The following is a 15,757-nucleotide window of genomic DNA, read 5'->3' on the forward strand; positions in this document are numbered from 1 at the left end:
GGACCCTGTCTTTGTCATGGTCCTTAGCTTTCTAATTAGTACCTTTCTGACCCAGTGTAAGTAAGGATTTTTGTATCTGAACAAATTTGTCATAGCTGAAGACCATACCTTACATAGTCTTCTTTTAAATTTTTTAAGCCCTACTAAGTAAGAATTTCTAGGTATTTCAGCTTACGGGCAGTTGTTAACTTCCCTATTGTGAATTTCAGAATTTAGCAGGATTTCTTTCTTTCCTTTTTTTTTTTTTTTTTTTTACATTTTTAAAATTTAAATTCAATTAATTAATGTATAATGTATTGGTTTCAGAGGTACAGACCTGTGATTTATCAATCTTATATACTACCTGGTGCTCATTATATCACTTGCTCTCCTTAATATCCATCACCTAGTGACCCTGTCCCTCCACCTCTTTCCCCTCCAGCAACCCTCAGTTTGTCTCCTATGATTAAAAGTCTTATGGTTGTCTGCCTCTCTGGTTTTGTCTTGTTTCATTTTTTCCCTTTTTTTCCTTCTGATCCTCTGCCTTATTTCTTAAATTCCACATATCAGTGAGATTATATGATAGTTGTCTTTCTCTTACTGATTTATTTCGCTTAGCATAAGACCCTCTAGTTCCATCCAGGTAATTGCAATGGCAGGATTTCGTTTTTTGATGGCTTTGTAATATTCCATTACACACACACACACACAAACACCTTTATCCAGTCATCTGTCGATGGACATCTGGGCTCTTTCCATAGTTTGGCTATTGTGGACATTGCTCCTATAAACATTGGGGTGCACGTGCCCCTTCAGATCACTACATTTGTATTTGGGGATAAATACCCAGTAGTGCAATTGCTGGGTCATAGGGTAGCTCTATTTTCAACTTTTTGGGGAACCTCCATACTGTTTTCTAGAGTGGCTGCACCAGCTTGCATTCCCACCAACAGTGTAGGAGGGTTCCCCTTTCTCCCCATCCTCGCCAGCATCTGTCGTTTTCCTGACTTGTTAATTTTAGCCATTCTCACCGGTGTGAGGTGGTATCTCATTGTGGTTTTAATTTGTATTTCCCTGATGCTGAGAGATGTTGAGCACTTTTTCATGTGTCTGTTGGCCATTTTGATGTCTTCTTTGGAGAACTGTTCATGTCTTCTGCCCATTTCTTGATTGGATTATTCTTTGGGTGTTGAGTTTGATAAGGTCTTTATAGATTTTTGGATATTAGCCCTTTATCTGATAAGACATTTGCAAATATTTTCTCCCATTCTGTCGGTTGTCTTTTGGTTTTGTCAGCTGTTTCCTTTGCTGTGCAAAAGCTTTTTATTTTGATGAAGCCCCAGTAGTTCATTTTTGCCTTTGTTTCCCTTGCCTTTGGAGATGTGTCTAGTAAGAAGTTGCTGCAGTCAGGGTGGAAGAGGTGGCTACCTGTGTTCTCCTCTAGGATTTTGATGGATTCTTGTCTCACATTTAGGTCTTCAATCTATTTTGAGTCTGTTTTTGTGTATGGTGCAAGGAAATGGTCCAGTTTCAGGGGTGCCTGGGTGGCCCAGTTGGTTAAGCAGCTGCCTTAAGCTCAGGTCATAATCTCTGGGTGTTGGGACTGAGTCCTGCATTGGGCTCCCTGCTTAGCAGGGTGTCTGCTTCTCCCTCTGTCTCTGCCTCTCTGTCATGCTTTTGTGCATGTCGCTGTCTCTCTCTTAAATAAAGAAAAGCTTTTTGGAAGGGGGGGGGTGATCCTGTTTCATTCTTGTGCATGTGGTTGTCCAGTTTTCCCAACACCATTTGTTGAAGAGATTTTTTTCCACTGGATATTCTTTCCTGCTGTCAAATATTAGTTGGTCTTAGAGTTGAGGGTCCGTTTCCAGGTTTTCTATTCTGTTCTATTGATCTGTGTGTCTGTTTTTGTGCCAGTACCCATACTGTCTTGATGATTATAGCTTTGTAATAGAGCTTAAAGTCCAGAATTGTGAAAAATTTAGAAGAATTTCTAAAAGTATTTTAAGCAATATATTTCAGTTAAATTACCTGGTTTTTGTTTTTGTTTGGTTTGGGGGTTTTTTGTTTTGTTTTTAAAGATTTTATTTATTTGATGGAGAGCGTGTGCACAAGCAGGAGGAGAGGCAGGGAGAGAGAGAAGCAGACTCCCCGCTGAGCAGGAGCTTGATTTGGGACTTAGGACCCTGGGATCATGACCTGAGCCGAAGGCAGACACTTAACTGACTGAGCCACCCAGGTGCCCTTGTTTTATTTTTGAAGGCAGCTCGTGAAATAATTTTTTTTATTGAGTAACAATGTGAATTATATCCCAGTGTTTTCTGGTGGTCATAAGTTTTGAACTTGTGAGTTTTGAACTCACAAGTCATAACTTTTGAACTAAGTTTTGAACTCTGCTTCCCACCATGCCCCCCAGGTCTCCACCACACACCCCCTGCAGCAAACATATATAAGAAAGTTTCTTAATGGAGTGGGACTCATGAACAATCATATTTGGGATAGTTATAAATGTAAAATTGATATGTTTATCAATTATAAAATTGATAGGCTTAGGTCACCTCTTGATGGTAATTTTTATGTATTTAAGTTTCATAATTTCATGACTTTTATGTCTAAGAAACTACCTTCTGTACAATCTTTAGTTTGAAACAACATGTTTTTGAAACTTTTTCTCCTTTATCTTTCTGTTTTTTGTTCAGTTACTATGTGTCTGGTTTAGGCTATTACATGTTACAGATGATAAGATGTATTGCCCCTGTGTGTCTGGTTCTTCGTTTGGGGGTAAATTTTTTTTTTTTGCGGGAGGGAGGTATGTGACTATTTTTAAAAATGGAATTTCTAGTTCAAGCTTATAGGTGTGTTGGTAAATCGTTATTGGTAGTTCAGGATATCCTAAGTCTAAACTAGGTTTGTGAAGAATTTTTTGCCTTGGGTACTTTTAACCACTGCTGTTCATTTACAGAGAGCATTAATCCAGTAATTTCTTTTAGAAGACGTGAACGATCAAGAGAGAGGGACCATAGTAGATCACGAGAAAAGAGTCGGCGTCATAAATCCCGTAGTAGAGATCGTCATGATGATTATTATAGAGAGAGAAGCAGAGAACGAGAGAGACATCGGGACCGGGACCGAGATCGGGACCGAGAACGGGACCGAGAGCGCGAGTATCGTCATCGTTAGAAGAAGGTGGGTATTCCTTGTTCCTGTTATATTTAGCATATGTGTTATTAACAGTAATTATAACTCCAAGGCTATTGTTTATACAGTATATACCTACATTTTAAGTGGTCCAACTACTTGTTCTGAATTTAATCTTCTGGAAACATCTGAGACAAAAGACAGGTGAGTAATGCCAGGTAAAAAAAAAATTGACCTTTTATCCTTGAATATTGTATTGCTGAGTTAAAACTAAGATTGTTGATGGTCTTTAGAAAGCAAGAAAACAATCAAGAGGACTCATGTCTACTTCTAAAATCTGAAAATTGGAATTGTCTTAATTATACAGATAGTTTGCATGTTATTTGAAATACAAAATACGGGAAGTTAATTCATAACACACACACACACACACATATGTATGTATAGTGCTTGGACTTGTAAAAGTAAATTGAAAGTTTCCCTCCTTGAACTGACTCCCTAAAATTTTTAAGACAATCTAACACTATAATAGCTTATAATACAGGAGGATGGTTTCTCAGCATTGAAAGAGCTTTTGTACTTAAAAAACTACTCTTTAGAAAAGATACTTTTCTTGGCATCTGGTTTTTGTTTTAAAATAAAAGAAAACATATCCTTTAATTTGCAAAGAAGATATGAAACTTAATTAAAATGGATTCAGGGTACTCCATATCTAAGAATTTTAAGTTGTATCAAATCATGCATCCCAGGTTAGAATAACCTTGAAATAATTTTCTTTGATGTTTCATTCATAAACCATAATCATGTGTCTTTTTTTCTGTATTTTAAAACTATTTCTTGTGTACATTTTTCATAAAGCGGGAATTTGTCTGTTTATACTTCATTTTCACGTGTTTTTATTTTTATATTTGTGAACAGCATTTATTCGTGTGAAAAGTAGGGGGAGGGCACTGTGAGGCTTGTGCATGTGACACAAAGGATATTCTGTAAACAAATAATTTTTCTTTATATGTTGGTGGTATATCCAAATTAAATTAGGCTTAAACAGATCCCTTACAGGTAACTACATTTTACATAATTATTTTCCATAATCATGGGAAACCCTGAATTTAGTCACAGTAATTGTTAGTATTTAAGTTGTTATGGGCAAAAGCAAAGACTATCAAGTATATGTAATTTTGTGGCAGAATAGCAGTTTCTTTAACTGTAAGAGATACATCTTAGCAAATGAGATCCTTTTTGAATAATACTATTTATAAAATAAACATGTAAATCTTATTTTTATGGTACATTAGCTATTACTTTATTCACAGTTTTATGGGCTATTTGAAGTGAAAAGCCATTTTTAATACTTCCCTAGCATTTTGAACATGCATCTTAAATATTTATCAAAACTTGAATTTTAAAATAGTTTTCCATGTATTATATTATAGAACTTAATGTAAATCCCAAAACATTTAGTATGAAGCAAAACATCTCTCACTTTAAAACTGAGCTCATTGAAATTAATACTGCTTTTGGATGTAAGGATTAATTAAATGTTCTGTCATGTAAACACTAAACATCTAAACACTAAATTTTAAAGATAGAGTTTTTTCCCCTTTGGGTTGAATAAATCTTAATCCCATTTTAGGAAAAAATTCTCAGTATCCATCAGTTGCTTAAGGTGAATTTTAGCCAACTTACTTGAAATGCTTAGCTGTATCAGCCATTTCATTTATAGTAAGGTACAGGTGTATGAGTTATATCTTTATTTAGACTTTGCCAGTTATCAGCAAGCTTCTAATTATTGAGGGCATGATAATGAAACTTCCATACATTTTTAAACATCTCCACTATTGGATGTGCCCATCAAGGAGCTTCTGAACCAGATTATACCCAACGTTAATGATTTTTCTTCCTGGTTTCAGCTAAACTAGCATAGTCAGCCAGGTAAACTCCTTGAAAAGTCCACTGTTCATTTTAAAACTTTGAATTAACTAACATTACATTCTAGTAATGGGTACACCTAACTATATCATGGCATGAGTTTCATTACATTCAGACATTAACTATGAATTCCTAACTTGAAAACTATGGTTGACATATTTTCTTAATCACTGATGTGTACCATATCAGAATTCCCATGTTTTGTTTGTACATTAATCAAAATTGAGTTGTAATATTGTTATGTGCCTTCATCCAAGCAAAATTTTACATAAGCATTTCTAGGGCAAAAAATTCTGTTATCCTGGAATATTGTACCTTTGCTATACCAAACAATATTTATTGCAAATGTAGATGTGAACTTACAGGGTTGGGGACTAGGATTAAATATTTTCAAGTGAAAACTTCTAAACAAATAAGAAAACTATCTGCACATTTAATTATTATCATAATAGGGTCTGTTGACCTTTTTAGAAGTTTTTAAATATGAGTCCTTTTGAGCTTTCATGTAAATCTTAAATGGACTAAATGGAGTACAAGTAACTGGGAAGCTAACTTGAATGTCAGTAAGCGTGTATATAAATAAAACAATAATGTAATTTATTATTAAAATGATGAATGGCTAAAAGGGCAAGTTCTTAACTGGAAACTTAATGATGTTGGCAAGCTGTTAATGTCTGTCCCATCTTAATTTTTTTTGTGTTTGAACTGTTGGTAATGTTAATTGCATTCTCTCATTTAAAATATGTATTAATTTTTCTAAAAGCATTCAGTATCAAGTTCAAATAGGTAATATTTTAATGGGAATATCAGTATTGTAAATTTTCAATATGTAAATACCTTGTATTTCATATTCTGTAATTTCTGCCTCTATTCTCAGACCACTCTGAGCAAAACAAAAGTAGTTCAGTGTTTTAAAATTGTACACTTTTTACAAGAATAATTTTCACAGTTCTTTTCTTTTAGATTGCATTCTTCTTATTGTTTGGAACAATGCCACACAGCAAATTTCTGTTAATGATTCAGGTTTTTTTGTGTGTGTGTACAAAAAATAATGAATCCAAATTATTTTTTAATATACTCTTTATTCATGCTTTTTCTCTCCCTGAAAAGAGGTTTTAATATTTTCAAATCATTGTCCATTTTTTTGATAAAAATTTTAAGCATCTTGTGTGGAAAATGGATTAAATAACTACACTTCGTTGTAAGACTTAATCATAGATACCATAATCTCAGGTTGTGTTGTTATTGCGCAAGATTTAGGGTGGTTTGCATTCTTTACTTAGTTTATAGTTTTTCATTAATTTAGGAAAAACAAAGCCAAAAGAATAAAAAAAGGTTTTTTTATATGTGTTTCAGCTCCTTAAGATTTAGTGTTACTTTGAGGCCAATGTGAAAATTAAGTTCTCTTAACCATCCAATGAATGATACTGGTGGTGATGATACTTAAAAATTATTTCTGCAACTCTTAGGTCATCTGAGATCTGCCTAATATTATCCAGCCTTGTGTGTGTTTGTGTTCTACCATATGTCCTAACTGCTGTGCTTCATCTGGATTTGCTAGTTTTCACTTCTTTTGCTCCAGGTTTTCTTTTAATATTTATAAAACCTTATTACACAGCTATCTTAACTGAAGTGGCAGGAGGGTAGGAAGTAATCCTGAGAATAGATGTATAGTGTGTTTTTTGCTCACTGTGGTTTAAGAATGGGTTTTGTTTACAAATGATTAATGTTCCCTGTTAAAAGAAAATTCAGTGCCAATGTGAGTCACCTTGCTCTCACCTCATCTCAGTGTGAAATTTACTACCATTGTTTTAGTTTGTAAATTAGATCACTCTGAATAAGTAATGTTTTGAATGAATATTTAGTTAGCATTGTTTTAAAGAAAACTTAATAACCAAAAAGGGGTAAGTGTGTCATATATGCTATGCATATTTACTAATTTGCCTTCTGTGGTAGGGTGTTCTAATCCTCACAGGAAATTCTCAATCACATAAGTAGCTTATTTTGAAATGTCCATTTTGTGAAATTTGGGGGACAAAGATGAGTTTTCCTTGACTGTGGTGAGGTTTATTTCTATAGTGAACTGCCCTAGAGCAACAATCTTGTATCTGTTTTATAATATAATGAAAGACTTTAGTTAAAATGAGGTAAGGTAAGTACTGTGACCACAGATAGAAAGAAGGAAATTTACCAGATGTTGTGGTAGGAAGGGAAGTTTTGTAAATACCTATAATAAACAGAATTTTCATGTACTATGTTTTAGCCACTGCGAAAAGGAATTTTAATTTATAAGAGTTGACTTATATTCAGAATCTTCTATTTCTTTTGCCCGCTCCATCCCCATTCCTCTCATTAAGGAGAAATTTTCAGAAAAGAGAAACGTGAATTTTGTTTCACTGAGTTAATAGAAGCACATCTCTAAAAGTATATTGAAATTTTTTTCAATTCAATATTCACTTCTTTTAATTGATTATTAATGTGAAAGCCTGTGAAAGAGCCATATCAGATACATATTTGAATTTTACTAAAAAGGTGAATTGGCCATGAGCATAGAAATACTGATGCTAACAAATTTGCTTAGATAAGTTTTAACAGAAATGCTCAGAATTTGAGCTGTTAGTATTGGCTTGATCTTACATTATCTCAAAATACAGGTGCTTCTCTGTATTGAAATTTTACTTAGTGCTTACTTTAGAGACTTCATTGAAGAGCTGTAGATTACATTTGTCTTAGTTTTTTAACAAGTGTCTACATAGATCTTCCTTTTATATTATAGCTAAAACTGTGTGACTTTGACATTAACATATTCAACTAAATGGTATTCTGAAAACATGAGCATTGAATGTATTTGTCACTTTTAAGCTTTTTTGGTATCTTTGTTTATGTAGATGTCTAACTAGAAATTTGAGAGTATCCTGTGGGATTGGATTATTGGAAATGGGTTGTATTGCCTTCAAATTTGCTTCCGTTTGAGATTGTAAAATTTGTATTTCCAAATGGATAAATGTAAAGTGTTTAGAAAGAGAAATAAAAACTGTCAGACTACCCCCAGATTTTATGTCTGTATGGTGAAAATGAGAGAATTTAATAGTAAAGATATATGAAGTATATTCAAGCAAAAGATGAGTGTATTTGTCCTGCAAACAGATGTGTGTTACAATTTCACAAACAGGATTCTCTGCAGAAATAGTAGTAAAATTCTCCTTTGTGGAGTGATGAATGAGTAAGTTGCAGTGTATGCCACATGTTTTTTGGAAGGAATGGGTATTTTTTGTTCGCTGTGACTTTAATTTTTCCCTCTTTAATGACCAATCTCTCTCTCGCATCACAACAAAAGGGTTAGAGAGATAACATACTTTTTAAAGTAAGATTTATTAATTTCCCAGCATCTTTTCTGGTTAGAACATATTCCTTATCTGTCTTTAATACCAGTTTTTAAAAATACATTGCGAAGAACAAAAATAAAACCTATGAAAGCTGCCTTTCTAGATTTTTTTCCCATGAAATAATTCCACCTAAAGCTTCATCAACATAAGATAAAAGTACAACAGAAGGTAACAGAAATGGCTTAAGTATCTCATTTAAAAATGCGGGGAAATAGAAACTATTTAAAAGAGAAAGTTCAGGATTAAACATCTGGGGTTTTTGTTTTTTGTTTTCTTTTGCAGTTGTAAAATTTAGGTTTTTACTCTAGGCAGTGTGAGTGCATATGTGTATTGATGCTCTGAAGACGCTTACAGCCTAGTTGGGGAGGAAAGGACATAAAATACGACATTTGTAGTTGTGACAGAATATTAATTACTCTTAATTACAAAGCAGAGTACTTTCCAATTTTATGGCAAGAATATCACTAAATATTGTGCCCTTTACTTCTTGCTACATCATCTTATTAAAATGCTCTCTTGGAACTTAAATTTTAAATATCTGGTGTTTCAGTGATGACTTACATGCAAGTTAATTGAATGTTTCTTTTGTGAACCTCTACCTGAAGTTTGCATATTTTTGTATTCTTGAAATTTTAGCTTACCAAATTGATTTTTTTTTCTTTGTGTGAGTTTTCAATGAAATTTATCATTGTAGATTCTTTTTTAGCTTGTTTTTGGTTAGCTTATATACCACATTAGTTATTTCACTATAGGTGGAATAGAGTGAAAGTAAAGTAAATGTTTTAAATTTGTATTACGTCTAAAGATTTGTATGTGGATGTCATATTTATTTAAATGTGCATACTGAGCTATATATAAATTTTATTTATAAATTTTGTAACATGAAACAGTTTGATTTATAACATTTGCAGAAGTTCCTGTATGCTGTCAAATAAATACAACTAATTTGTAAAATAATTGCATTTTATATTCAGTTCACATTTAATTGTTAATGAGTTCTTTAGAATTGATATGTGGGTAAATGAAAAAATTTACATTAAAATCATTCAAGCATTTTTCCATTTATTTTTGTAGTATGCATACTTTAGAAAATGACTTATAAATGTTTCCATCATCACAGAAACAGCAGCTGCTATATTTTCATTTTTGCTTGTCACTAAATTAATAAGGCAGTAATAACTAAGAAGCATGAAATCAGAATGTCTGTTTTAATCAGCACATAAATTGGGAGCATTTCTCCACCATAAAGGCAGCTACTGTTTCAGTTAATGCTTATTGTGTTAGAATACGTAACAGTGAAGTAGATGCACGACTTGTGTATGTATAGTTAAGCCAGCGTTTTTCTGTGTATTATGGGGAATAGCAAAATCTACATCACAAATTTTGACACATTACAGCTGAAGGAAGAGGAACACCTTCCAAGACAAAACAGTCTTCATGGGGGAAAAATGACGCTTGTCCAGCAGTTTGCTTCTTGTGATTGAACTGAACCTGTAAGGATTCATGGATAAAATGAACAGGAATAGATCTGAATAAAGCAAATCTGCATAAATGGTAACCAGTAGCTCTACTTTTATTTTTTATGTTGCTTAACTGTTTTATTTGAAGGAAACCTGTGTGATTTAAAAAGTTATAGCTTTTGCAACTTTATTACTGGTTATATACATTTGGCCATTATAATGTGCAAGCAATTGGAAAAAAAACGTCAAGTAAATGCTTGTTTTTATAGTAGTTTGTTCTTGTTAAAAATGTTCATATGATAATGTCTGTAAACAGCACCACTTTGATTACAATAGATGTAGTGTTGTAATAAACTGTTTAATGGGGCTGATGTGTAAAGCTGTTCAAGTTATTTGATGTTTACACCTCAGGGAAAGTCTTGTGTTCAGCAATATCTAAAGATAATGTTACTATGACATTTATACTGTCCTTTAAAAAAGCATTGCAATAGCGTTTTTGGATATGCACCAATCTAATCTTGCGTTCAGTGAATTAAACATACTAATTAAGTGTCTCTTGCCCTTGATTTTGATATTAGAATAGGTGATTACATGGATATTTAATATTTCTATATTCTGCTTTTCTAGCTGTTTTTACCTAGTTAGCTTGTGATTTTGCTGAATGGTATGTAAACTTGTAAAATTTCACAGACGTAGCAATCCAGTCAATGTGTTAGGGGTCAAAAAAAATTTGTGGTTTTAACATTATAGTAAAAACCCATACGTTATTTGCTACAGTAATGCAGCTTAATTACAACACAGATGTACTGAAACGCTTAATTGTAAACTGCTAGCATTGAAGAAATATTTTGACAATTCTGATTGGATGCGGCAGTTATTTGCTGTTTTATATTAATAGTGCTTATGGTTTATTTTTGAAGCCATAGGCAGTGTAAATACAGCCGTGCAGCAGACAAATGGGAGTAAGGAGAGCATTAGTTTTATTTTCTGGTTACTATAGATTTTGAAAGGCCGTGATGCTTACTGATACTGAGTTGTAATCTCCTGTATGTGTAATGGGTGATAATAGGTGTACCCTGTCACCAGTTCAAGGAATCTTAACGTGTATTCATGCAACCTTCTGATTCATGCTAGAGTTACTTAATCAAAGATTTTTTTCAAATCTGCCTTGCATATAGACCCACATTAAAAGCACTTGGCTGGCATGTGTTCTTAATTACAAAATTAGCATAGGCAGGGTGACAACTTGATTAGATACTTTTATAGGAAGGTCATTCCGAATCACTATTTCAAAAATTTGAGTTGAAATCCTAGGCAAGTTTAATTTGTTTTTGATCTGATTATCTTTTGAGTGATCTGATAATACACAGTGATTTTTTAAAAATACAGCCAAATTTTAGGGCAGTGCTTAAAAGTATTTAGTTACCCTGAATATTATGTCATTTGCAACTTACAGAAGCCCTCCAGATATTTGCAGTGCAGTTCTTCCCTTCCGTTTTGTCCACTATCACACTAGTTCTTACAAAATTAGCTATTTCAAGTTATTCCTATTATTGCCAGTTTTATTTTAAAACATTTTGTGATTAGAGTATTTGTGCATGGGATCACTGGCGTTTATCAGAACTGTTTGCTCTCAGAAAAATTTTTCAAGTGTTCTGTCTTGTTGAAAATGCAGTTGCCTTTTTAACATTATTTGAGAATTGAATCAAAATAGTTTTCTTGTTTTGTATGTAGGTGTTTTGTCATTCGTTAGCTTTCTTATACTTTAATCACAATGTCCTAATGTGAAGAAGTATGGACATAAATATATTACAAGGGAAATTAGTTAATAGTAAGCTTAAAAGGTAAGTAAATGTCCATGAGAATAAGATACTTTCTGACATTTTAAAAATGGAATTCTAAAAATCTAACCGCTTGAACTTGAGATGAAACTGGAAATTTTGTACTAATTAAATCATTTATCTTTTCGTGGGTTTTTTTTTGTTTGTTTTGTTTTGTTTTGTTTTGTTTTTTTATCAGTGGAACCCTTTAATTGCTCTTTCTATATATCACTCTTCTCCCTATGTGGCTGATTTCATTACATAACTTTTGTTGCAGACAATGTGAGTGTCCTAGAATTGTTTGCTGCTAGTCCGTTATTTTTAAGTGTTGTCAGAAGGAAATACCTTTTTGGTTTATCCATTAATTTTTACGGTCATCTTCTACCTGATAACACATGAATGTATAGCACTAAAGGTGAAAATTGCAAGCCTTGTTTTATTCTTCTTATCCTTCTGTCATTTTTGAGCTAATGTTATTTGAAAACTCTTTCTTTTTTTTTAACATACAAAAACAATCCAAAGAGATAAATCATTACATAGACACCAAAAAAAAAAAAAAAGAGAGAGAAAGAGAGTTTCAGAGACTTTTTCATTTCTTTTTACTAATAATTGTAGTGGACACGAAAACACATTTGAGTTTAACTGTAAACCATAGGCATTTATTAGTGCTATGCGGTCACATTCCTTTCAGCCAGTAGTTACGAATGAGTGATGCAGCACCTCTGTGGTATTGCTTCTGAAGCAACACTTTGAATTGATTTTGCTGCTTATAGCTAAAGGATATATGTTTTGGAAAGGATATTCCAATGTAAATTTGGAAGTGTTTATTTTGTCAGTTTTCATAGACAAGATTTGGAGTAAGTTGCAGTGGCTGTTGATCATAGTTTAGCCCATTTAATGGCCCCTTTACCTAGAATATTTTTAAGCAGTTAACTACAATTTGGAGTTCACAGATAACTTATGGATTGTAGCTTAAGGTATTATTTTCATTTAATTCTCCTGTGGAGAATACTGCTTTGTTTTTTACTAGTTTAAGGTCAGTTCTTAAAATAAACACGGGATTTTAATGAATGTTGTATAACATTTTATAGTGAAAGGGGAAAATTGTTGGAAGGGTAAAGACTTTCTCTTTCCCTTATGTATTTAAATGTGCCAATAACCTAAATACATACTGTTTTATACAATGAAATGCTACTATGAGACTTTCTGTTGGAGTGCTCTCAACATTTTGGTTTTCATACCTGAATGATCATTGCATTTTCTGTATTTTATAAGATGGCTTCAATTTTGTGTTTTAAGCTTCAGCCTGTTATTTTAAGAGGAAGTTTATGTTCTGATTCTTTACTGAGAATACAGTATTGAGAGTCTTACTGTTTTACAGATAACTGCCTTTTAAATTTTATTCATTAAGTTCATTTGCATCCCATAGCCGTCTGTAAATGTTTCCAGCAGTTGTATGTACTTAAATGCACGCTTCTCCATTGTACATATTAGATGTTTTTGTGCTAAAATATATTAAGTGGGATTTTTGTAGCAAAGCATTCTATTTTTCTGTTCTTACTCTGTGTGTGTGTTGTTTTTTTTACATTAACCTTCAGTTTAAACACTGGAGTATTTATTTCATTTTTTTAGCAACTTGACTCTTAGAAGCCTTAGACTAATTTTTTAATAAATATTCAACCAAAAATTATAAATTTCCTAAGATGTGGCCTTACATATAGCATTCCTTGTGTTTGTAATGTGAGATTTTTGACTAGAGAAATCAAAAGATTCTGATTTAAAGTTTCCTTGTAAGTTGAAATAGAAAATGTGTTAAAATGTCTAGGCTTCTGGGAGGAAGTTCTTACATTCTTCTTTCTTGGCATAGAAAGAAGCAATATGAATTTTTACAAATATTCAAGCAATTGTATCCAGTTTAGATTGATTTAGGTTTGTCTTAACCAATGTTTCTTTAAAATTTCAGGTTGTTGGCATTCACTCTGAGTATGTAGCTACTGTGGTTTTTGTATGGGACATATAAACACTTGGTTAGGTATAGACAGATTTTAATGTTTTAAAGACTTCCTGCTATATTAACGTATTGTAATAGGAGTCTTAAAATATTAGGTAGCATTTAATTGAAGTCACACAAATCCTGAAATGGTATCAGCGGATAGTAAATACTACAAAAAGTTTTTCATGTGTGAGCATCCTAAAATTCTGCCATGGGTGTAAATGTTTTGCATTAATTTCATAATTGGACAGACCCTGCATTTAGTAAAAACACTTCATTTTGAAGGTGTTTTCTTTTTGTCACACTGTTACTTCATAACACTTTTCAACATTCTGTAAGTTAAATTATTTTAAAAGACAATGGTGAATTCGTGTTTATTTTTTTACTTTGAAAATTGTAGTACTCAGGTGGTATTTAATGGGAAAGGATCCTTGGGGTAAATCATAATGTATTCTAAGGAATGCATCTATAACATTGATGACTTTAGCCTTAAAAAAAGGTCTATTCTTACTCTTATTCCTCTTCATCCCATGGTATATTAGCAAAGTAGTTTACAGCCTTGTACAGCCTTACAAAGTTGTTTTACAATTTTTAATGGAAAGCCCTTAACAAAAAAATTGTATCATATTATCAGTATCCATGAATTAACTAAATCACGGTTTGTAAATAATTTGTCTAATACCAGAAGGCCAAAGAAAGTCTTAAAATTTTAGCTATTGACTCTGGTGACTTCACAATAAGATTTCTGTGCAAAAGGTAAGGTGATATTTGATCAAATAGACATCTTTTTGGTGTCCATGAGAACTAGACTTCCATATTAGCTTCTATTAAAAAGCTCATTCCATTTTATTAAAATGTTTGTAATTGCAATTTTGTGTTTAATGTTTACTTTGTCTTTTCTTTCTTTAGCATTTAGGTGACTGTTCAGCAGTTTGCTATATGGCCATTGTTGGCCCTAAACTGCATTAGTAACAAGCATGGTATTTATCTTGTATTGAAAATAAAACACAGTTTTGATAATACTTTACAGTTTGTCCTTTTTATTTGGCTCATAATTTAACCATTGTGTATGCTATGAATAATTCTTATCTGTTGGTAACATACAGTATAACAGAAATTGGACTGTTGTCTGTATTATTTAAGCCAGCCTCCTAACCAGTGGTGGTTTTCTTCTGTATTGAATGTTGATGGTTTTTAAAGCAGATGATATCTGGCTTAAAATTAGGCTTAAAACATAAAAACAGCTCTAGGCTGTTTTATTCTCAAACCTTAGGTTCAGAAAACATTTGCTTAGTTTTAGAGGATTATTAATCTTAGTAGACTTGAATCAAGGAAAAATGTTTCTAGATGACAGCAAAGATATTTCACCTGCTAGTTTAGAAACAACATAGAGTACTTTCAAAACCGTAACAGATTGTGATTTCAGTAAGGATTTGTATGCCAGCTATTATAATCAGGCCCAGGATTTCTCACCTGTAGGCTTCAGAGTGTGGTGAAAGTAACAGGTCTGTAAACAGTAATAACCATATGAGAAATAATAAGTTCTTAACTATTCCTAGGACCCTTTTCCATGCCCCACTAAAATTGTGGTTCAGGCTTTGTTTCCCTTACTCTGTTACATGTTTACATTTTGAAGAAGATTGCATTCGTTGATCCACCTTTCACTGAGTTCATTGAGACTCCTGCAGAGAGTATTTGAAAGATTACTAGGAAGTTTTTTTTAACCAGATGCCATACAAGACTCCATAGCAGTCAGTCAAGGCCTGATGTAGTGAAAGATGGACTTTTTTATGAAGGATTGATAGAATTTATCCGATCTCCTAGTTTGATTACCTAATCATTACTGTGAAACAAGAAATGTTATTAGAAATGGTTTCCGATGTTTCTTGTTCCCATCTTGTCTCTTTTATATTTCACTAACAGAGCTGTTGGATTTTTATGTTATAACAGTTCCTGTCAGCTGCTGTTGTCCATGCCCGATAAGGGATAAATATACATGATCTTAACTTTAAAAAATACATATTGGGCTTTATAGAAAACTTTAGGAAATAGAGT

At 32.7% G+C, this 15,757-nt stretch overlaps 1 protein-coding gene across 5 annotated transcripts in view; it reads left to right on the top strand.

Annotated features, from left to right (window-relative positions):
- The window catches only part of CPSF6 (cleavage and polyadenylation specific factor 6), a 34,377-nt gene extending 19,653 nt beyond the window's left edge, over positions 1-14,724 (top strand). For 2 of the 5 annotated variants that reach the window (XM_059186288.1, XM_059186291.1), the window contains 2 exons: positions 2,967-3,162; positions 9,827-14,724. In XM_059186288.1, the coding sequence (XP_059042271.1) occupies positions 2,967-3,156 (190 nt within the window). In that variant the 3' untranslated portion in view covers positions 3,157-3,162; positions 9,827-14,724. Of the gene's footprint in view, positions 1-2,966; positions 3,163-3,242; positions 8,089-9,826 lie in introns of those variants that run through there. The other 3 variants (XM_059186290.1, XM_059186292.1, XM_059186289.1) reach the window with 2 other exon arrangements.
- Positions 14,725-15,757: the final 1,033 nt, after the last annotated feature.

This window comes from Mustela lutreola, chromosome 8 (genome assembly GCF_030435805.1).
Source record: "Mustela lutreola isolate mMusLut2 chromosome 8, mMusLut2.pri, whole genome shotgun sequence".
NCBI lineage: Eukaryota > Metazoa > Chordata > Mammalia > Carnivora > Mustelidae > Mustela > Mustela lutreola.